Source organism: Cololabis saira, chromosome 3 (assembly GCF_033807715.1).
Source record: "Cololabis saira isolate AMF1-May2022 chromosome 3, fColSai1.1, whole genome shotgun sequence".
Lineage (NCBI taxonomy): Eukaryota > Metazoa > Chordata > Actinopteri > Beloniformes > Belonidae > Cololabis > Cololabis saira.
This window is the reverse complement of record NC_084589.1, coordinates 27,579,591-27,603,926: the sequence shown is the minus strand read 5'-3', so window position 1 is coordinate 27,603,926 and position 24,336 is coordinate 27,579,591. Positions and strand designations below refer to the sequence as shown.

The 24,336-nt window shown below is 39.8% G+C and overlaps 2 protein-coding genes across 5 annotated transcripts; one reads left to right on the top strand and one right to left on the bottom strand.

Annotated features, from left to right (window-relative positions):
- The first annotated feature begins 440 nt into the window (after positions 1-440).
- prpf31 (PRP31 pre-mRNA processing factor 31 homolog (yeast)) lies at positions 441-7,488 on the top strand. The gene is made up of 14 exons (XM_061718411.1): positions 441-580; positions 2,003-2,218; positions 3,029-3,089; positions 3,258-3,341; positions 3,440-3,537; positions 3,808-3,914; positions 4,055-4,224; positions 4,301-4,458; positions 4,571-4,660; positions 4,829-4,956; positions 5,786-5,858; positions 6,827-6,955; positions 7,061-7,159; positions 7,243-7,488. The coding sequence occupies exons 2-14, from the start codon at positions 2,003-2,005 to the stop codon at positions 7,351-7,353; spliced, it is 1,524 nt and encodes a 507-aa protein (XP_061574395.1). The 5' UTR covers positions 441-580; the 3' UTR covers positions 7,354-7,488.
- Positions 7,489-10,380: 2,892 nt separating this feature from the next.
- Positions 10,381-24,050, bottom strand: cnot3a (CCR4-NOT transcription complex, subunit 3a). Of its 4 annotated transcripts, none has more exons than XM_061716962.1 (18): positions 23,907-24,050; positions 23,268-23,323; positions 23,085-23,152; positions 22,932-23,006; positions 22,064-22,153; positions 21,071-21,199; positions 20,782-20,877; positions 20,449-20,668; positions 20,215-20,348; positions 19,961-20,017; positions 17,324-18,233; positions 16,745-16,850; positions 16,477-16,618; positions 15,603-15,711; positions 15,121-15,319; positions 12,431-12,563; positions 12,214-12,339; positions 10,381-12,122 (listed from the first exon to the last, which is right to left on the bottom strand). In XM_061716962.1, the coding sequence occupies exons 2-18, from the start codon at positions 23,290-23,292 to the stop codon at positions 12,024-12,026; spliced, it is 2,718 nt and encodes a 905-aa protein (XP_061572946.1). In that variant the 5' UTR covers positions 23,293-23,323; positions 23,907-24,050; the 3' UTR covers positions 10,381-12,023. The 4 variants fall into 4 exon arrangements, with proteins under 4 accessions (XP_061572946.1, XP_061572947.1, XP_061572944.1 ...); XM_061716963.1 differs by having other exon boundaries at positions 15,612-15,711; XM_061716960.1 differs by having other exon boundaries at positions 22,932-23,022; positions 23,086-23,152.
- Positions 24,051-24,336: the final 286 nt, after the last annotated feature.

Below are 24,336 nucleotides of genomic sequence, written 5' to 3'. Positions count from 1 at the left end.
GAGTAACCCAGGGCTCATATTCGGGTTTTTAAAAAACGAAATATGAGCAAATTCGGGTTATTCAAAGGGGTTATTGGTGTTTTCATGGCCGTGCAAATTTGGGTTATTGCCAATATTCTGGTTTTAAAAGGGTTATTGAGTGCATGTAAAACGCAGTCAGTGAAAAAAAACGGCAATCCTGCCTTCAGCAGATAAAACCTCCACCATGTCTTCATTTGTTGTTAGGTCAGGATTTCAATGTCCTCAATTGTAGTCTCACAACTAGACCGAACTGCCTTTTGAATCCCTGGATATTATTTTTCTTTTATGTGGGCCAGAGCAGTGTATAAAGTGTTTTATCCACTGCTCTGCCTACAGTTAGTGGCAGGATTTGTGTTACGTGTCAACTACATTTCCCAGAAAGCCTTGCGAGGCTCCTGGCGTATTTCCTGTGCGACCAGCAGAACCACGACTTGAGTCGCAGCTGTAAACAGAAGAGAGCAGGAGCCTCAAAAGGTCTGCGTGGAGAAAAAACCCTCGAGGTTTTTGGAGTTTCCCTTTTCCCTACTTTTGTTTAGTTGTCTGGGATTCAATCTCCAAGGTAAGTTAACGTTTGAAATAAAGATTCCGGTGACGCTCAACAAACGTTTGCTAATGCTAGCTAGCTAACAACGTTACAACCGGTCAAATCACAATTATTGATACATTTCTCTCCAAAATAGTTTCTTTCTTGTTTCCATTAAAAAAAAAAAAAAATACTAATAGCGTATTTCATTTAATCATCGTTTAAGGGTTAAGCACGATACCTTCTTTAAAAAAAAAAAAAAATAAAAATAAATATTTAAAAGAATTATCACAGAATAGTATACAGGAACAGTATACAAATAGAATACAGAACATGTGCCAGGGGTGATGTTCGTTATTCAAGAAGATTATACATATTTCACAAGTCTATGGTTTTAATAGCCTTTTCATTTGTTGATTTAGTGATTAGTTTTAACAGGGTTTCCGCAGGGTTTTAAAAAGTATTAAAAAGTGATAAACGAAAATGGCCAAATTTAAGGCCATTAAAAGTGTTAAATTCACTGTCAGAGGTATTTTTTTTTTTAAATTGGTATTATTTTTTACCTTTTACATTTTAAGCAGTCTATTTTATATTCATTCACAAAGTGAAATAAATGTGAAACATCTGGTCAACATCAATGAGTCTATAAATCTGTTCTGTATAGTGTTCTATAGGTCAAAATCTGTATTATAAAAGATCCGTGATTAACACTTAATGTTGTCACAATCTGAAGGTAGTGAAAAAGGTATTAAATTGGTATTAAATTTAACATAAGGATTGCTGTATAAACCCTGTTGAAGTAAAGTTCCATTTCTTTCTGGAAAACATAAAAGCAAGGGGTTTTCTTTGAAAATGTAGTCTTATGAATATGAAATTTGGCAAGAAATAAAAACAGATTTATCAAAAAGTAACAATTTCGTTCTTTCTTGGGGTAACAATGGAAACCAAAAACAACATTTTCCCAAAGTAAATTAAAATCTATAGTGAAAGAGTCAATAATAAATTTGCTAATATCTGCCCATAGTTTTTTCGAATGAGAGCAAAGCCAGAATAAATGAACAACTGTTTCTGGATGTGAAACTTCCTGTAGTTGAGGTCTGCTCAACTGTCAGCTCCTTCAAATCAGGACTAAAAACATTACTGTTTACTGAAGCGTACTCTTAAATTAAATACTTACCCGCTGTACTCTACTGCCTTTACTTTTTACAACTTGTGCTTTTTATTATTTTACCTCCTTTTATTATAATGTGTTATTTACTGTTTAATTGTGTTTTGCTGCTTTTAATGTTGATGTAAAGCACTTTGAATTACCGTGCTATACAAATAAACATTTTTTGTGACTTTTTCACTGAAGTTTTTTATGCAGAAAGTGTGAGGGTTTCTGGAGGAAATGTTTGTGTGTTTAAGTAACCAGTCCAAATTGCGTTGTGGAAGATTCAAGTTTGACTCTGTTTGCAGATGTCTCTGGCGGATGAGCTCCTGGCTGACTTGGAGGAGGCTGGAGATGAGGGGGAGGATGATCTGTATCCAGACGGAGAGGAGGGAGAGAGTGATGGAGAAGCAACTCAGGGAAGGATGGATAGAGGCCTGGAAGACATTCCAGAGGAGATGGAGGTGGATTACAGTAAAGCTGAGAGTGTTGCATCCATTGCCAAACTCCGCAATAGCAAACAGGTATGTGTTTTTTATTTATTTATTATTTTTATTTCTGTATTTTTCTTTAAGTCATATAAAGTGGTATTTGCAAATAGACGTTGGCTGGTATGGGATTCTGATGATGTAACGTGCTTGGTTACACACAAATGCACGATAGTGATTACAGCTCTAAATGTAGATAAAAAAAAAAGTTATAGCCAATTTACTCTCTACAATATGTAGAATGTTTATAGTAATCTTTATTTTGTAAGTGAATTTCTCACGAACCAAACCAAAATTTGTCTCCTGCTTTTAACACATCACTAGTTACATAGGTTAAGGCGCTTGCTGCTCAGGGGGCCACAGTGGTTCACCGCAGTTGCCGACCCAGGAACTTGAAGCTGGATATTTTTTTGTTAAATTGAATAATTGAATGAGCATTTAGCAAAAACCTAAATTTCAAGATCCAGATTTCTTCTTCTTTTTTTTTTCTGTATTTTTCTTTCCAGTGTTGATGTTCACATAGGCGGTGTGTGCGTGTCTTCATGCATGTGTTTTATATCATAGATGCACACTGACATTTATTTCCCCATTCCTAGGCATGCAAACTCTCTAAACCTCGTTGCAAACATTATTTTTTTTAAGCTGTTACCTTTTGATGTGAAATCATATTAAAAGAAAGACTTGCCTCCCCACTTTCTCACTCAGTCATGCACGACTTGTTTATTTAATTTAATTATTTAATTTTGGATAAATGTTGGGGGGGGTTCACCTCCTCCAGCCCATGTCTGTATGTAATAACGAACCCTGGTCTGATCAGTCGTATGATTTTACTCATTTTATTTTCAGTTTTCAGAAATCACAGACAAAATTGCATTATATATAGGAAAGCAACGCAAGAATTCAGATGGTGAGAAACTCCTTTCAAATCTTTATCACTTGCAATTTATCATTCCTTTGTGTTTGAATGTTTCATTTTATTTTTCTAAGATGTTTTCTGAAGTTCCTTCAAAGTGTTTAAATCATAAGATAACCCTGTGTTTTCAGGAAATAATTGTTGATTCCCGTTTCCTTTTAGTCTCAGGCCCAGTCGAGTCCGACCCAGAATACAGGCTGATTGTAGCGGCCAATAACCTCACGGTGGAGATCGACAATGAGCTCAGTGAGTCGGGTTTTCTGTTTGGTAAAACATAGTGTTTAAAACTGTGATGATTTCTACACTTGTAAAAGTGGAGCTTTCTCACATATCTGTGTTTTCAGATATCATTCACAAGTTTACGAGGGACAAATACTCCAAGAGGTTCCCAGAGCTCGAGTCACTGGTGCCAGATTCCTTAGATTATATCCGCACAGTTAAGGTCAGTGGAAATTCTTACTTGAATTTAAGAGCAAAAATATCCTTGGACATTAGAAAAAAATTATTTTAAGTTATTAATGTTTGCTGGATTAAGATCTCTGCAGTTTATGTTCCTTTGTGTGTGTGTGAGTGTGAGAAATTAAGATGACTGAAGTAATGTAGGAAAGCAAAGAACTTTATAACATGGTTTAAAAAATGGGAATAGATCTCCTCATTTCTGAGAATATTTTCTTGCATTATGTTGTATCTAATTTTTGTAATCCCTACTAAGGAATTGGGAAACAATCTGGAGAAATGTAAAAACAATGAAACGCTGCAGCAAATCCTGACCAATGCCACTATTATGGTCGTCAGTGTTACAGCATCAACTACACAAGGGTGAGTTTGTTGAAGTCCTTGATACTTTAATATGATTTAATGATCATTTGCAGAACAACATTCTTGTGGTTTTCAGGTAAATCTGTGATTGTTACGATTGTCAGTTAAACTTGTTTGTTTTGCACTGTTGTGGTGTTTAGGACATTGCTAAATGAGGAGGAACTGAAGCAGCTTGAGGATGCCTGTGACATGGCCCTGGAGCTGAACACGTCTAAACACAAGATTTATGAATATGTAGAATCCAGGATGTCCTTCATAGCCCCGAACCTGTCCATCATAGTCGGAGCATCAACTGCTGCAAAGATCATGGGTGAGAGGACCTGAGGATCTGCTCATTTACAAACACAGTTTTATTTGTTGCTGATCGTCGCTCTCTATTGCTGCAGGTATTGCTGGTGGCCTCACTAACCTCTCAAAGATGCCAGCCTGTAATCTGATGCTGCTGGGAGCTCAAAGGAGAACCCTCTCTGGCTTCAGCAGCACCTCCCTACTTCCCCACACTGGCTTCATCTACCACTGTGATGTTGTTCAGTCATTGCCACCTGTGAGTAAATATTCGCATAAAGAATGATGGAAAGCATTTTCCCTTAAAACTAAAGCTTGATACTTAAGGAAGATCATTCAAGTTTTTTTTCTTCTTCTTTTTTTTACATCAGGATCTCAGGAGGAAGGCAGCTCGTCTGGTATCGGCTAAATGCACTCTGGCATCTCGAGTGGACAGTTTCCATGAGAGTTCAGATGGAAAGGTGACTATATTGAAGAAATTAATATATTAACTCAAATTATTTGACCAAGATCACCGTATCCCTTCTTTTAAAACATGTTTGGGAAAAGTGCTATAAAAATTCATTAAAATATCCTCACAACCAAGCAGAAGCATATGTCTGTGTCTAAGTGTAAAATAATTTCTGCAGGTTGGCTATGACCTAAAGGAAGAGATAGAAAGGAAGTTTGATAAATGGCAGGAGCCGCCGCCTGTGAAGACGGTCAAGCCTCTGCCAGCCCCACTAGATGGACAGAGGAAGAAGAGAGGAGGAAGGAGGTACTCAATTTAACTATTTAATGTTTCTTGTCCAGCAAAGGGATTTTTGTTTAACCTGCCCAGATTGTGTGTGTGGTGGAAAAACCTATTGATACCCCTGTATATGTTTTTCCCACTAGGTGACTCTCCAGATTGAAACCCAGTGTATCTAAGTTACCAAGAATAAGACTTGAGAGATGAGCCAGATTTCAGTAGATTTAATTAAGCAGTTGCATGCAAATGGGTCAAAACAAACTTCAGGCGTCTCGATGCAGAAATGACACAGAACAAAGGATGCATAATAATTTTAAAGCATTCATTGTTGCGCTTCTGATAAACAGATCATTGTAACATCAGAGCTAATCATTTAGGGACAAAGTATCAGTCTGAACACTCTGTACTGAGGCCAGGGCTAAATGCTCATAACAGTAGATTTGGTTTACAACATTTTGTGTGTGTGTTGTGGTGAAAGGGGTTCTAATTTTATTTGAAAAAGCTTTCTTTTCTCTGAAAAGGCTACAGTAGGTTTGAATGACCCAAGCATTCAAATGCCAATGTAGATCTACAAATGGAGCATCTCCATCTACAGATGGCCTTAATGGGTTAACATGAACGTAGATGAAATGACTGAGATTTTACAAGTACAAATGTATGTTTTGCCATTTCAATTATGTCGAGATGACTCTTAGAAGAAAAGTAACTTAGACTTAACTGGTCAACCATGAGAAAGGTTTCAGCAAAAACAAAGTACAGGAAGATGGAACAAAAGCAGCTTATATAACTTGCTCACCAAAATTAAGAAAATTGTATAAATACGGTAGCTCACCACTGCACTCGTGTTTTCTTCCAGATACCGAAAGATGAAGGAGCGTCTGGGGCTGACGGAGATCAGGAAACATGCCAACAGAATGACCTTTGCAGAGGTTTGCGGATATTTTCTCATCTCTATTTTTAGATTTATTTTTTAATGCATTGTCATTTTCATGCAGCATTATATTTCACACTTGTTATTATTTACTGGTTATTTGGCTGTTAGATCTTCTAACTTACAAGAACGGTACATAATAAGCATTTCTGTGACCATGCCACACTTGGCTAAATGGCAGTTTTTCCACCCATGCTCTCTTAACGAGCTTTGCAGTCACTCTAAAATTGCAAAAATGAAATTGGTGTAGATGGAATTAAAATTTTTTTATATCACACAATTAAATAATTTATATTTGATACTATAATGAAGATAATCATTGCACAGTTAAAACAAGGATGACATTTTTCAAAAAAGGAACAAGACAGTTAGGTGCCTGCAGAGGGCAAAAATATGAAAGCACTTAATGACCGAGTTTTAGTTTTTGACAGAGCTGGACACTATTTAACCATTTCTTTAAGTCTGATAATTGCTGGAGTCAAGTTCTGATCATATCTGGCTTCTACATCAAATACAGAGCACTCAAAGTACTGAGTGGGATAACTTCCAGCATTGTTTTCTGCTTTTACAATAATTGGCATTAAAAAAAACTTAGTGATATTTATTTTTGAAATAATTCATGAAGGGAACTCTAGTAAACTATTCAGTGTGACTGCTATTCCCATCTTTCAATATTTCTATTATTTTAAAGAAGTTAAGAAGCACTTACCTCAAAGAAAACCTTGTTGGGGATAATAAAGCATTAATATAAACTTACAGCAATTAATTAATGTATTTCCTTCCCTGCTATGTTATTGCAAAAGTTATCACTTGTGTTAAACCTTTAAATAAAAAATTGCCTCATGCACCATTTATCTTGGTCTAGACATCATTGTATTGACAACAGCCTGCAGCTCCACCTGTGTCATACATGTATATAGCCCTGTCTGGTTTGAGAAGTAGCTTAATTCTGGTGTGCTGTTGCAGATTGAAGATGACGCCTATCAAGAGGATCTGGGCTTCAGTCTGGGTCAGCTGGGGAAGAGCGGCAGTGGGAGAGTCAGGCAGGCTCAGGTCAACGAGGCCACCAAGGCCAGGATCTCCAAATCCCTTCAGGTAAACACTGACGACTTTCTCTACTGCTGTCCTGAGTGCATTGCTCTGGATTGCATTTTAGCGATTCATCTGTAATGAATTGCTTCTTTTTCACCATCTCAACAGAGGACATTGCAGAAGCAGAGCATGTCATTTGGAGGAAAGTCCACAGTCAGAGATCGCTCCTCCGGAACCAGCTCCAGTGTAGCCTTCACTCCTCTCCAGGTAAAAAGCACGTTCCATGTGAACATCTGCTTTGAGCTGTGCACGACTTCATTTCAACTTGATCATTCTCCTCTTGTCTCTAGGGACTGGAGATAGTTAACCCGCAGGCTGCAGAGAAGAAGGTGGCTGAAGCCAACCAGAAATATTTCTCTAATATGGCAGAGTTCGTTAAAGTCAAGAAGGAGACCAAGTGAACTCGCTGTAATCCTGCACAGACGGCTGCACTCAGCATAAACGATGATGCTACGTTTTAAATTGTTGTCTGCTTAACCTGAATTTGTTTTGTTTTTGTTTCTCCCTTTTTATTAAAATGTAAAATCTCCAGTGTCTATAGGTTGTCTTCATTCATTGATTGATACATAACCAGACCCTATCAAAGGAATTTGAATATCATGGAAAAATTATTTCATTCCCAGAATTCCTTTCAAAAAGTTAAGCTTTTATAGATTCAGTGCCCACAATTTGAACAAGTTCAAGTATTTGTTTATTTTTACATAATTTGGGCTTCCAGCTCATAAAACCCATGAAAACAGGAATTCAAAAAAAAGGAATACTGTGAAGAAATCAACATTTACTTCTCAGTTTTTTGCAGGGGAAAAAAAGGAAATTAGGATCACATCAAATCCAATGAAAATATGGTACTTCAGAAACGATACGTCAATCATTACTTATTTGGGAATCCCTTTGCCTTAATCATTGCATCAATGCGACGTGGCATTGAGGCAATCAGTCTGTGGCATTACCTGGAAGCCCAGATTTCAGTGATGCTTGCCCCTAATTTTCCTCTAGATACTCAATGGGGTTTAGATACAGATCCTCAGCAGAAGAAACCATGAAGTCCTTAAAAACATTCTGGTAGACTGTTGTGGTGACCTTGGAGTTAAGTAAACAGTTTACCAACACCTGCACCAGACATTTCACCCCAAATCATGACTGACACACTGGACCTCAAGCAGCTTGGGTTCTGCTCCTCACTCATCTTCCAAACCCTTGAATCTTGATTCCTGAATGAAAGGCACACTTTCCTTTCATCGGAAAAGAGGACTTCGGACCACTGGCCAACAGTCCAGTGCTTCTTCTCCTTGGCCCAGTTGAGACGCTTCCTATGTTGGTTCAGAAGTGGCTTGACCTGAGGAACCCATACTGCCAGAAGCATCAGAACCTGGTTTGATGTCCATGCCATCACACCTGTAGGACCTAAACCCATTGAGTATCTATGGGGTATTCTCACAAGGAAAAAGAGGGGCACCAACAAAGAAGAGCTGACAGTAAGCATCATGGAAATCTGGTCTTCCATAACTCCCAGGTAATGCCACGTCGCATGTATCCCAACACATTTCTAAAGTACCATACTTTGTTTCATTTGATGTGATACTAATTTTTTTTTTCATGCAAAAACAGAAGTAAATGATTTCTTCACATTATTCAAATTTTTTGAATTCCTGTTTTTGTGGGTTTTATGAGCTGGGAGCCCAAATTATGTAAAAATAAACAAATACTTGAACTTGTTTCAATTGTGGACCTTTAATCTATAACAGTTTGTTTTGAATGGAATTATAGAAATTAAACAACTTTTCTATGATTTTTTTGGAAAGGGTCTGTATGTGTATATATATATATATATATATATATATATATATATATATATATATATATACATACACACACAGTCAGTCCAGAAAGTATTCAGAACGCTTCAATTTTCCCACATTCTTTTATGTTACAGCCCTATTGATAATAGGAATAAATTCATTTTTTTTCTTAGAATTCTACATAAAAAACACCCCATAATGACAACATGAAAACAAGTTTTATGATTTTTGTAAATTTATAAAAAAATAAACTATAAATGTCACCTGTGCATAAGTATTCAGAACGTTTGCCATGAAGCTCAAAATTGAGCTCTGGTTCATTCTGTTTCCACTGATCTCTCTCAAGTTGTTTCTACAGCTTAATCGGAGTCCACCTGTGGTGAATTCAGTTGATTGGACTTGATTTGGAAAGACACACACCTGTCTATATAAGCTCTCACAGTTGGCAGTGCATGTTGCAACACAAACCAAACATGAAGTCAAAAGAATTGTCTTCAGACCTCCGAAACAGGATTGTTTCGAGGCACAAATCTGGGGAAGGGTACAGAAAAATGTCTGCTGCTTTGAAGGTCCCAGTGAGCACTGTGGCCTGCATCATCCTTAAATGGAAGAAGTTTGGAACCACCAGGAATCTCCCTAGAGCTGGCCGCCCGCCTAAGCTGAGCAATCGGGGGAGAAGGGCTTTAGTCAGAGAGGTGACCAAGGACCCGACAGTCACTCTGTCAGAACTCCAGCGTTCCTCTGTGGAGAGAGGAGAAACTTCAAGAAAACCATCTCTGCAGCAATCCACCAATCAGGCTTGTATGGTAGAGTGGCCAGGCGCAAGCCCCTCCTTACTAAAAAGCACATGGCAGCCCAACTGGAGTTTGCCAAAAGGCACCTGGAGGATTCTCAGACCATGAGAAAAAAAATCCTCTGGTCTGATGAGACAAAGATTGAACTATTTGGCATGAATTCCATGCGTGGTGTTTGGAGGAGACCAGTCACCGCTCATCACCTGGAGAACACCATCCCTACAGTGAAGCATGGTGGTGGCAGCATCATGCTATGGGGGTGTTTTTCATCAGCAGGACCTGGGCGACTAGTCAGGATTGAGGGAAAGATGAATGCAGCCATGTACAGAGACATCTTGGATGAAAACCTGATCCAGAGTGCAACCTATTCAAAAAGACTTGAGGCTGTAATTGCTGCCAGAGGAGCTTCTACAAAGTATTAAGCAAACGTTATGAATACTTATGCTCATATGATTTCTTGTTATTTTTAATAAATTTACAAAAGTCGCATCAAAACTTCTTTCATGTTGTCATTATGGGGTGTTTTGTGTAGAATTCTGAGAAAAAAAATGAATTTATTCCTATTATCAATAGGGCTGTAACATAAAAGAATGTGGGAAAAGTGAAGCGTTCTGAATACTTTCCGGACTGACTGTGTGTGTGTGTGTGTGTGTGTGTATATATATATATATATATATATATATATATATATATAGACAATTTTCTTGTTTAAACATCAGATCTGGCTTAAGGTTGGCCATCATTGCCAAAATGAAATGAAGCCAGGCTTGTGTAAAACTGAGTGAATCCTTCTTCCATGTAGGAATGACAGGACTTTACACCACACATTGATGTGTAATTTCTTAAAAGTATTTATTGAAATTTTTACAATCCTTTCATAACCCCATGTTATGACATCTCCCATGCAGAACTGTGATGAGAAATTGTAAATGTCTTGAAATTCACATTTTTAGCAATTTCTTAACTGGCCTTCCCTGTCTGTAAACCCTGAAAGCCCCAAAAAATAGAATCTATAAAAGGCAGATCTCAGAACTTTGCTGCATGTAACATTTTTTTTTCCTCATCATCCCTCCCCCCAGAAAAATTCTGAAAACTAATCACACACAATATCAACTGCAATACAGATCTAGAGTTTTCATGGTTGCTTGAATGGGGGGAAAAAAAAAAAAAAACTTAAAAAAAAGAAAAATCAAGATTCAGTTTAACACTGACCATTCAGACTGCCAGATAAAGTAGAGTATGCCCCTCCCACCATATTTTCAGACCAACTCTTACTCCGGGCAAGACATGAGAAACCACAGCAGATGAACATTTCATACTCAACCCCCTCGAGTTAAATCTACCACCAGAGTTGTAGCATTTCTATGTTTAAACTCTACATGTAAACAGTTGTCAGTGCACATTCACTGTATAGGGGTTTCACCTAAATATCAGGTGGTAAATTGAACACAGTGGATTCCAACAGAAAAAGGTGGGAAGCTGACCTAACTGAAACCATATTGTGCAATGTTGTGTGTGTTGAATTAAGCGATGACTTGGATATAGCTACATTCACTACACTGTATGGCCTTTTTGCATTGAGGGTGATGAGAATTCTTCAATGAGTCCTTGAATTCCTTAACACTCAAATATTAAGTAGACAATGTCTCACATCCTAATATTAAAATTTACTCTACAAGTTTTATCAAGTAGTCACAAACATGAAGGCGCCATAATATCTTTGACAGTTTAACTTAAAAACATTTATTTGTAAAGAGAGGGAGTCAGAGACCAGTTCAATTGCATAGCAATTTAATCCATGTCCAATAAGGACTCTTTCCCTGTCACAGGGAGAGGCCCTGTGGTCACTCTCAATCATGTTTTAATCGACCAAGACAATATCAATAAAATTTATTGATAACTGCTCACTATCTTCAATAGTGACCATATTTAACAGGCATCGTAAGATCTTAAAAGAAGCCATTCCTACACTCCTTAACTAAATGTCCACTGTACGTCCCCTTTCTAAACCACCAAATTACAGTAAATACAAGATGGGCAGCTTAACAATTAAATCCAAGGTTTGCTTTGTGTCAAGTCAAAAGGCTTCCAGGCTCATGTTGGGTAGGTGGTACAGAGAATCATGTTGAAACGGAAAAAGAAAACAAAAAATGAGAAACATGCATGGGATAGGCTTTCCTAATGCCACATACTGAGTGTGCACACAGACAGGCACAAACGCAGATCTCCAAGGAGAGCCCTCCCAGCTCGTGCAACGCGGTGCATTTGATCAGACCCATGGGGCGTTTTTGTCAAAAGCAAAGCACTACACGGGGAGCAAGGGCTTCACATTGAGATGCAGCCTATACAGACACCAGTCTCCATTTCAGGAGAGGGTTTCTACTACACATCACAATCTCTATCCACAGTTTGGAGTTCAGTCTCGGAATGTCAACAGCAGCACGTTTTGTCTTTGTCCTTTTACGTCCCTCTTATGTGTCACTGCAGGTCTCGGTCTTCCAGGTACCTGTACTCAAAGGTGAACCCCTCCTTCTTCCTCTGGCCCCATTTCTCGTAGTCAAAGTAAATGTAAGTGCCCTGAAGGGACAGCAGGTTGGAAATCACCATCAATAAAACAGACCACGAGCCGGCAATGATGTCACAGGAAAAGAATGTGTTGAAACTGCACCTGTTCAAACTCATCAGTGATAGTCTTGGGCTCCTCGTGCCTCTGGAACCACATCATGTACTTGGTGTGAAACCTCCACGACTGCTTTTTTAGCGCCTTTGCAGACAGATACTGAGCCTTGGTTCCCTAACACAGAGTTGCAACGACATCATTGAACTCACATGTAGAACGGACAGAAAAGGAAAACTAACTTCTAAGTTACAGGGCACACAGTTACCTCCAGGTAGTAGAAGATGAAGAAGAGAGTTTCTGTGGACAGTCTCTGGTAGAACTCTATGGAGTCAGAGTGATGTGGCGGTACCTGATGGTGGTAGGGCAACGTGGGGCAGGGATTCCTCATCAGGTATTGCCTTGTGAAAAAAAAACCGAGGTCCACCAAATGTTAAAACACTGACCAACTCCAGTTTTTTTTCCCTGGACAAATCCTGTATTTTGTTAACATTGACATAAAAAAAAAAAAAAAAAAACAGGGACATATTAGGCCAGTTTTATACCACAAAACTGTAACCCACATTTTCACATAGTAGACACATTTTGGAAGTTACAAATGCCCCCGATGGGAGACATGTCGTTCCAACAGGATTCACCAACCACATGACTGCCTCAGAATCAGATCAGATCAAATATTTAGGATGCAAAATATTTTCTAGGAATTGAATTGGTCAGAAAGGAGCATATTGCCAACTACAACCGTCGAGATTCAGATACAGACAGAGGGAACAGAGGAATGATAAATGCAGCAAACATTGCAGAGAGCATGGTAATCAGCCGCTCGAACTCAGTTTGTTGAATTATGGCAGAATCATCCATGATACCTTGATGTTTCTGGCATGCAATATTCATAACAGAGTTAAAATAGGAAACGAAAAATGAAATTTAAACTGTTAGCTCTCTTTAACAACTAGTTCAACAAAACAGATGTGCTTCACCTTAGGTCATAGTGTTATATTAAGGACAAATTATCTTATCTCTGGGGAAGTGAGTAAATAAACATTTTTTACATAGTAGCTAGGGCTGGGCGATATGTCGAGATTTTAATATATATATCGATATATTTTCAAACGCGATATGGTACGAGACAATATCGTTTATATTGATTATTAAATAAAAATTTTTAGGATTTTGATATAGCATTTTGTGACAAATTGACTTGAATGTTTTATTTGAGATTTGCACAAATGTTTTGTTATTTGCACAACTGTCAACCTCAGTGGAAAAGTGCCTGTTATTGTTTACATTGTATTAATTGCACAGGGTATTTTAATTTAATTGTTATGCAGGAAAGGGATATTTGTTTTATTTTATTCAAGAAGCATTTTTATTCTATATATGCAGGCAGTTTATTTTTATTTCATTTGTTTTATACATTTTGATATTGTGCAGACCTCTGTTAATAAAGGTACCTGTGTGACATTTGGCACGAGGCTTTGTATTAAAACTGACTGTTTTTTTAAGGGTTTGCCTCAGAAAAAAATGAAGCTAACAGAGATGCTATGCTATAATGCTTTGGGGGAAACCCCAATTAAGGCACAGAAAAAATATCGAGATATATATCGAGTATCGCCATTCAGCTAGAAAATATTGATATGACTTTTGGTCCATATCGCCCAGCCCTAATAGTAGCTATAACTGCTTTATAAAGACCAGTCAAACGTGGAGTAAAAAAATAAATAAAATAAAAATTCTGGTGTCTGGCCTTTCTTTGATCAGTTGTGTAGCGTGATCCCACTGAGACCTTAAAACCTCTGCTCTCAAGAGAAGTGCATCAGGTAACATGCTCAATACATTTATTCGATGAGAAAGAAAATACTACGGCCTGAACTAGCTTTCGTCCGCCGCACAAATTCCCAGACTTTTGTTTTGTTTTACGACTCAAATCCAACTGTTCCTACTGAACAAGTACAGCTTTGAAAAATGGCTCAAATGTAAATAACGTAACTTTTAAAGAGGTGTACTATATTTGTTAAAACCCCCTTTCTGAAACAGTATTGGTGTCCCTCTGAGCATCTTTGGGACCAATACACTGTGGACGATGGGCAAAAATCAAACTACCCGGATATCTTAATGAAAGCACATAGGCTAGCAGTTTTTGGAGAAGAATGAAGTATAAACTGTTTAGATACTGTGAAGATATGCCTCGTTGTATTGCAGGTTGGGATAGGAGAAGCAGCTTGTAGTGTGCTCTATCCCATTACCTGTGGCTGCTACTCTCATTTGTCTCATCAACTTCAATCCATCCTCCACACCTGCATAATCCTGCACAGGGATCTGCTGGACCCAGAGCATTATAACAAAAGGCTTCCTGGACAGGCTGCCAGTCCATCATAGGGCCACATGCATAGAAACAACTATACACGCTCACACTTGCAGGTACGGGCAATGCAGAACCATCAATCAATCAATCCAACATACACGTTTTTGGACTGTGGGAAGAATCTGAAGTACCCAGACAAAACCTACACAAGCACGAGGAGAACATGCAAATTCCACACAGAGGAACTTCTGGGCCCGTGGGTCGAACCAGGAACCTTTTTGCTGTGAGGCAATAGTGCTACCCACTATGCTACTGTACTGCTGATCAACTTTTATTTTGTTTTATTCTTTTTCTTTCTTTAATTAGAGTTATGGTCAAAATTACAATAAGGAATATTATAAGTTGATGGTTTATTAATGCAGATTCAGTCGGTGCATGCAACGTAATCAATTTATTTTCCCCCCCCCCCCAAAGTGCCATGTTTATACCAACAATTATTCCAGTACTCTTGCTAGAAATGATCAAAGTTACAGTCAAAGCATAATCATAAAACCACTGTGAAACACATTAAGCACTGCTATTTTTGTTCAAGCCATACAAGGGGATGCAAGGCTTCCACATCTCTGACGGTTAAAAAAGGGGGAAACTTTTACCTGATCCTCTCAGAGTCGGAGGGGTGTGGCATGTGTGTCCATGCAGACTCTTGCATTGCCTGCTGGTAAAGCTGGTCTTTCGGGAGAGGGGTTGGGCCCAATGGACAGACCCCGAGTGAGGGTGGGATGCTGACCTCTGACACGGACGGCTGAGGGGTGGCGGGTGTGCCAGGCGCTGCCGATGAACCAGAGAAAATATCTACAGAAAATAAAATAAGTAAGAGTGCAAACGTTACACAATAAACTCACAGACGTGGCTAGCAGCTTTACTTCACAACTGACCAATAAAAGGAAAGAAAAATTCTGTCACCTAGCTAACTGATATTAAAGCTACATCTGATGAGCAGGTAAGTATTTTCTGTATAAAGAATTGGAACCCATGCATTCCTAATATAATGATATTATTAAGTCAGCATGCTTCCTAATACAGAACGTTTTGCGTATAACTGCATGCTATAAAAGGTGTGTAAATATTGCCTGACCATTACGACCTCTGTCGGTTAGATGCAGGTTGGGAATCTCTCCGTCCAGACCAGATACCATTGCTGCTCTCTCAGCCATCGCCTTCAGAGTGATGAGAGGCTCCGGAGCCTAAAGAAGAGATCAAGTTGATGTGAGCACATAGAAAATAAATAAATAACAAGTAAACCTTAATAGAAAAAGGGTGATGAATTGGGTAACACTAAAGCAATCACAAAACCTACTGTTACTAAAACGTCCAACCATCTGTCAAGAGTTTATATGGTTTAGGATTATTTTACTTTTTAATTGAATTTTTTTTAATGAAAGTACCTGATTCACAACAACTGCCAAATATGTCTGTTGCCTTGTTAGCAGAAGCTTTTAAAACTTTTCACAGCAGGATAAGACAGGTGTGATTCATAGTTTCAAAATAATAATAAATAAATAAATTACACATACATACATACATACATATATATATATATATATATATATATATATATATAAGTTAGACTGGCTTGTCAAAAGACCGGCGCAATCTTATGGACCATCATTGCTGACTGGGATTGTGCGATCGTTAACTAAATTTTCTCCACCTGTGTTTTTCCTGCAAAGACAGGAAAGAACCCAAAGCTCATACAGATTTAAATTCTCACTACCCAAATACTGAACACTGGCAGAATCCTAAACGCTTCAACATGAAGCATCATAAAGGTGGTTCTGTTACTGTGTAATTATGGACTAGACTTTTTATCGCTATCTCAAAACAGACTTTGCTGATCTCACACGACAACTCTCTATGCCCCGAGTTGGAGAGGCTTCTGCTTCACCTTCCAAAAACTGTAATAACTGGTAGACATAGTGTGAACTAAAGCTAACATTGGTGTGGCTCACCTTGAGGCCCTCCGTGGCCTGTGTGTAAGAATGGGGCCCGTTGAGAAGACTCCCACCACCAGGTGTGCTGTCTGAGAACGAGGGGGACGGAGAGCTGGGGGGCAATGTGATGGAGCTGATTAAGCTGGGGCCATTGTCCATCCTGTGCCAGGTAGCATGAGAACAACACAGAGACTAAATTAAGTACTGGCATTAAAACAAACAAGTACTTAAATAAATAGAAGTCACTGAGTTTCAGGACTCAGGTGAAGTGAACAAATGACTTAACGGCTGACTGGCTGAAGAGCTGAGTGATGAGGGTTGGCTGCTTTGTGACTGGCTCGGTGTGCTTAGGGCTGATTCTGTGGAGCTCTCCGCCACTACGGCACTGTAACCTGAAGGTAGGCGAGGAAAAGGTTGGAAGATGCCTTTAAATCAAAATACCTTAATGAAAAAGCCAAGCAGTGATAAAGCTTGAGTTATGGTTCTGCGTCAAAACAACGCCGTGCCTACGGTGTGGGGTACGCGTCGACGCAGATCGCACGCCGTCACCGACGCCGTCACTGACGTGCACCTCCCAAAAATTGTAACTACGCGTCGAGCCGACACAGACGGAGAGGGCAGCAGTCGTGAACTTTCAGCGCTCTTTTCTTCGTGTATGTGTGATTTTTTTTGTTTTGTTTTTTTGCACAATAGTTGTCCTTATCTCTTTGATTCACTGTGACCGGAAAAAGTCGGATACTGCACCGCGGTGAAATGGACTGACGGAGAAGTCCGAAAGGTTCACGACGGCGTCTCGGTGACGGCGTGTGCTCTGCGTTGGTTTGACGCAGAACCATAATTCAGGCTTAAGAAGATGTTAACCTACTTGTGCTTCCATTTTGTTTCAGTCCACTTGGTGGTCTAGCAGGAGCGGCATTCACTCCTACTCCTACCACACCATTTCCTCCATTGCCTCCCATCATGCCAACGACTCCAGGGGTGCTGCTAGCAGAACTTGGGGGCACCTGAGAGGCACCAGTAACCACATTCTGCCCAGGGACTAGACTCAAAATACTCCCACTTAGTGAGGTGTGGGCTGGGCTGGAACCGAGCAAACCGAGCCCTGTCCCGGCCCCGTTGGTGGTGACTCCACTGGAGCCAGAGGTGGGGATGGAAGTGCTGCTCTCCACTAAAATGCTGGACTGAGTGGTGCTGCTCAGACCCAAGCCTCCCGATGCTGCTGCCTGGGCATAAGGAGCAGGTGTGGACCCTGAAATGAGCCCCGCCATGGTGTTTAAAGGAGTGGGATGGCCACCCAAGCCTAAACTTGGCATTTGGTTGGCACTGCTGGTCCCCGTCAGGCCACCTTTCCTTATATCCAGTCCCAGTCCAAGTCCCAAACTGGATACCGAGGTTTGTACAGATATGGGCTGAGAGTTGAGGGCTGATAAACTGGGTGCACTGGGAGCAGGGAGAGAGGGCGCAGTGGATGTTGGGAGAAGCGGGTTGCTGGGAGGACTGGGGGGGGTGTTTGACGGGACAGAGGGTTTTGTGTGAGGTGGCTGCTGCAACGGGTTTGATGGCTGAGGTTGTTGCTGCTGTTGTACAGATTGATGCTGCTGATGTTGTTGCACTGCGCTGCTGAAGCTTCCTATAAGACTGCTGCTCGTGGGAACTGCGGGAATGCCTCCAACGACACTCGCCATCGACACGAGGGAGGAAGATGAAGACGACCCCGAGGTGGTAGAAGAAGAGAAAGAAGATAACAAGGATGGGGTGCCGTTCTTCACAGGTGACTGAAAACAAAAGCATTAGAGAAAAACATCTGTGTTAAAACTGTCAGGAAGGCAAGTACCAAAGTGTAGAGAGCATGAGGACCAAAGTTTACTTCAAACTGGAGACTAGGGCTGGGCGATATATCGAGATTTTAATATATATCGATATATTTTCAAACACGATATGGTACGAGACAATATCGTTTATAACGATTTAAAAAAAAAAAAAAAAAAATTTACATTTTTTTTTTTAAAGGTATTGTGACATCATTTTTAACATGCTTTTAACACTATTAAAAGTCTTGGCCAACATCCCTCAAATGTGTCTAAAAGAGTGTAACAAGAAAATATTCACTCTAGTACTCTATTCCTGGCTTTTTATTACAGTGTTTTTTAACGCCGTGAAAAATGCTTCATTTTCCCCCTTTCCTGTCAATCATTGCTCCGCTCCTCCTCCAAACCTCCTCCTCCTCCAGCCATACGCTCACAGCGGCGTCGGAGAGAGCCGGGAGCGACAGGCGAAGCATGCACGGCGAACCACAGCAAACAATCATAAAAATAAAGGCATGCAAGCAGCAGTGTCACCTTATCTTAAGTCCAGTCAGTGGCCGCGGGTCTTCTTAGCAGTTTTCCTCCGGTGATTAGAACAAAAGAGGCTCTAAACACTAAACAGCTCCGTGTTAAGCCTGATTTATGGTTCCGCGTTAAATCGACGCAGAGCCCTACGCCGTAGGGTTCAGCGTACGGTGCGCGTCGCCGCGTAACCCTACGCCGTAGGTTCTGCGTCGGTGTAACGCGGAACCATAAATCAGCCTTTATGGTGCGCTGGAGAGGAGCGGAGACAGGGAGCTGGGTGGAGGGGGCGGTGATTTAGCGGGCCGTTACGTAACGGCCCGCCACCAAACCACATGCGCCGTTTTTGCATAGTTATGCGGAAAATCCCAGAAAGCACACAATACACTGAATGTTAAAAGTTCGTTGTTTTTTGGGTGTAATTGATGTCAAGACACCCAACAAAACACAAAAAATCAAGAAAAATGTGTTTTTCATGTCACAATCCCTTTAATGATTTTGATATAGCTTATTTTCTGACAAATTGACTTGAATGTTTTATTTGAGATTTGCACAAATTTTTTGTTATTTGCACAACTGTCAACCTCAGTGGAAAAGTCTGCCCGTTACTGTCTACATTGTATTAATTGCACAGTGTATTTTAATTGAATTGTTATGCATGTTTTATTTTATTCAAGAAACATTTTTATTCTATATATGCAGGCAGTTTATTTTTATTTAATTTGTTTTATACATTTTGATATTGTGCAGACCTCTGTTAATAATGGTACCTGTGTGACATTTGGCACGAGGTTTGTATTAAAACTGACTGTTTTTTTAAGGGTTTGCCTCAGAAAAAAATGAAGCTAACAGAGATGCTATGCTATAATGCTTTGGGGGAAACCCCAATTAAGGCACAGAAAAAATATCGAGATATATATCGAGTATCGCCATTTAGCTAGAAAATATCGAGATATGACTTTTGGTCCATATCGCCCAGCCCTACTGGAGACCCAAATATGCAGGATTAATTACATTAAAAGTCTCCAACCAAGGTCCCATCAAAGACAACTCGTTTCATTTCGGTGCCTGAAAGGCCAAAAATCTTCAGCCACTGTGACTCTCCAGGACCAAGGGTGAAGAGTGTTGCACTAAACAGTTCAGCTACAGACACAGCACAGTTAAGAACCGCTCACCTGACTAACTTCACTGTCTGTCGACCGTCCCCTTTTCTTATCGTCCTCCGAGTTCTCCTATAGGAGGAGATACCTTGATATGACAATCCACTTTTGAAAGTTGATTCAGCACACCAGCCAGTGGATAACAACACAATTGGTTTGTAGAACAGTTAATTAGAAGTGTGCAGAATTGTGCCAGGATAATCATTTTCTTCCCAGTAATCCTTTCACACTCTGACAGACGTTTTGATGACACAAAAATAAGAACTTACAGCTGTACAAGTGGCCGGGGATGGAGGTATGGGTGAAGAAGAGGTTGTGGAGGTGGGAGTGCTGCTAGAGTGGAGATACATCTCATCTTCCAAATTGCCCTGACCTGATGGAGAAGTTGCAACTAACGCTGCAGCTGTGAGATAAAAACAGAAAACATGTTTTGACATTACACATAACAGGTATCTGAACAAATAAAAGGCAACACCCAAACATTTCTGCAATTCCCCACTCACGGATGTCTTCTAGGTCCAAGTCATCATACAAGAATTCATTCTCCTCAAAGTCCGGGTCTTGAGAAGAATCAATGTAGTACTCAACGTCATCCTTGATCTTTTGAATTGCATCCACGGGCACAGAGTCATTGTCCAACATTCGTAAAATTGTCTCCAACATGCGAATGTGGAATCTATGTCTCTCAATCAACCGCTTGAGCTCATCAATACGATCTTGCTTCTAAATAAATCAAACGCAAGTAAGTAATTAAATCAAGTTTGGTAGATTGTACTAAACACACAGTAATGACCGCAGAAATTAACATCCTCAAAAAAAACAGTGCAAGGACTTACGTCTTTGTCACCCTTCTTCTTTCGCGTTTGGACAGAAAGAGATTCCACCTCACTCTCAAACTGATCCACCTGCATATTTAGAGTGTCTATTGTGTTCTATAGGTGAGGGAGAAGCCAAGAGAAAAGTGTGTTAAAGAATATAAATGTATTCAAGACAGATGTTTATGAAATGAGACCATCTTTAGTTTAGTTTTTTTCCCCATTCTCAAGTCAAAACTCCTTTGCTTCCAATTAAGCCAACAATCAAAATGATTCAAGCCAAGAGACATCAAAGTAAGAAGATGTTTACCGTTAGCCACTGTCCCGTTTCCTCCTTTTCTCTCTGAGCTGGATCCACTTTCTGAGCAAGTCCTAAGCCTTCTTTAGAGTAGGCTTTTGTTTTTGTTTCACGTTCCACCACTTTGAACCGCTCCATTTGCTAAGACAAGAAGGTTAGATCTGTCTGGTTTACTCTCATTTTCACTGTAACAATCTTTACATTATACATAAGGTTGAGTGTCCATTTAGCATTTTTCTCTGTAAACCAGTGTCCCTTATCAATTATTCCAAATGTGAAGGGAGGATATGCAACCACCTGTGGAGGAGGGAAAAACAACAGATATATGTGTCTTGTTTTAAGAGTGGTCCACATGTCTAGTGTGGTTGCCATAAAACTTTCCCATTAAAAATACTCTGAACGGAGCCCTGGATAGCTCAGTCGGTTGAGCAGGTGCCATTGACAGAGGCTACTGCCCTCGTGCAGGCAGCGCAGGTTCGAGTCCCGGCCTGTCGCTCTTTGCTGCGTGTCTTCCCCCTTTTCTCTAAACGTTTCCTGTCTGCCTACTTTCCAAATAAAGGCCAATAGTGCCACAAAAGTCTTTTGAAATAAATAAATACACTGAAGATTTCACAAAAATCACTTATCATTTTTGCTAAAACTTTTCAGGCAACCAATCATATTCAAAGAACTGATTGCCCTGGTAACAGAGAATATGTAGAAGAATCAGCTCCGACTCAATCTATTCCAACCCTTAGTTTGGCATTATGTGACAGATAAATTATTACAACAATGACACAAAAGCCCATTTAGATCTGTAGTTTCACAACCTATGTTGCTGACTGTAAGTGTTTTTATAATATAAATGCATTTGAAAATTGTTGACAGATGTGTAGTTAACCTTCACAAGTATGAGATTCCTTTTTTTGTTGATAATGTGTGTCAAGCTTACTGTAAGAGAAAACTACTATACGGACACGAAACAACAAAACTTTTTAAAGAGGTAAACATTTAAAAAAATCCTACCGTCTCTATAAGTTTGCGGTTCTCAACTAGCTGCCTTTTGTCTTTGATCTCGTTGGAGGCCACCCATGTTTTTATCTGATCTCTCAATCGCTGGGAAAAAGGGAAGGTGAATATTACAAACACATAGTCCACTTTAAATACGACACTTTCCATAAAGAGCTTTCATAACAGAAGTGTGTCATTGACTACGTTTACATGCAGTCAAAATGCACGTTATTGATAATATTCCAGTTACTGAAAAATTCGGAATATTCCGTTTACATGCCTGAGCAAACAGGGTTATCCCTGTATACATGGTAATTAATCATTTGGGATATCCCGATCAAACCAGCGACGCGCAGAGAACGTGATGACGCAATTTGCGTAATTTCCGCTTCTGGAATGTATTCAAAACAAATGCTGCTTCGCGCAACTTTTCGCTCACCTTCTTGTAAATCTTGCTATCCCCGTACTTTCTACCGTCTACAAATGCAGAAATGTTCATATCCTTCATTACATTTATGAAGTGATTAGTCTCCTCCTCACTCCAAAAGTGTGTTGTGGTCTTGCGTTTCGCCGTGTTTAGAAGAACTTCCTGGACTCAAAAGACCAGGATTCCTTGCGAAAAAACATGCGCAGAAAACAAATTCCTGTTCCGTTTGATCGGGGTATCCCGTTAGGCGTTTACATGACCGAATATTCGGGTTTTAAAAGGAGTAACCCAGGGGTCATAGTCGGGTTTTTAAAAACCGGAATATGAGCAAATTCGGGTTATTCAAAGGGGTTATTGGTGTTTACATGGCCGTGCAAATTCGGGTAATTGCCAATATTCGGGTTTTAAAAGGGTTATTGACTGCATGTAAACGCAGTCATTGTTATCTTGTTTTACCTGTAGTTTTTTAATCTCTTTTTTGAGGTCAGCCTCATATTTTTCCTTCTGGTTTGCATTGGCTGCATTGTGAAGCTGAAATGCAGAAAACAATATTTTTTACATTTTCAATAAAGAATCTCATGAAATCTGGCTAAATGAAACTCCTGTTACCTTTTGCCAAATGTCTTCGAACTGTTCCACACCTTCGGCTACTTTTTTCAAACATCTATCGATCTCACCTGCAAAGACAAGAAGAAATGCTTCAAAAGTGCTGCAACACACACAAAAAAAAAGTCATTCATAACTTTTCTTTTTTTAATAAAATGCCAACAGTGCATGAGGCAGAGCTGTTACCTTGAAGTTTTCTTTTGTCAGCCATGGCTCTAACTACGACAATGTCCACATTCCGTCTGTCAAATGGTTAAGAAAAACAAACCACGGTGTCAATAAACTTTTCAACCACAACAAAACCATCCAACAGTGAGAATGAGACTCTGGTTTGAGTAAATGAGACTGACGTTAACTCCATCAGGCTGTTGACATGAGCTGCACAAATACCACAGCTGCTGCAGGATTCACTCTTTCCCTCGAACCCCGAGCACGACCACCTCCATGTGGTTATAATTAGTAAACTAGAGCAAGCTTGTAGCAGCACTAATGTGACTAACGTGGTTATTAGCCACACTTAGCCAGCTAGAGTTAACGATAACACACTGTTTCAAAACAGGCGCCCCGAATCACGCTGGTGTGTGAGGTTCATATTCATGCATCCCTACTGTGGGGACTAGTGTGAATTATATGTGGTGGTCTTTCAGGGTGAAAGGAGCGGTATAAAATGATATAAACCCAATCGGAAAATGCTAGCTAATGTAGCTAACTGCCAGGCTAGCTAATGCATAAAATGCTAGCTAGCATCTTAGCTTGCCACATTTAAGAAAAAGGGAAACTGGGTCAACCCGATCAACTAGATTTATACTTGTGTGCGACATTTACCTAGGGTGTGGGATTTCGTTTGTCTTTTTTCAAATACAGCCAAAACTAATTCCAGAAAGTCTTCTTTACTTCCAAAATGTGTTTTTCTTTTCGACAAGCTCGTTCACTGTAATGTAGCTGAAGATGGACGGTGGCTAAGGTCCCGCCCCCTGCGCGCTGGCCCCGCCCCCAGTCCGCTACGAGAGATTTGATTGGACGAAAGTCACGTCCGTCAAACCGACACATCCGCTGAAGCGAGGACCGATTATTGGCTCAACGGTGTGATGAATTATGACTGACACGATTTGAAAACAAGACAGAAATCTTTGTCTTGATCTCCCGTTATAACTTATTACTTGTTTCTATTGTTTATCTTTCAAAAAAAAAAAATTCTGTATGGATATCAGCATGTTTATTCTGCAAGTGTAACATTTTTTTGATCGTTAAAAAT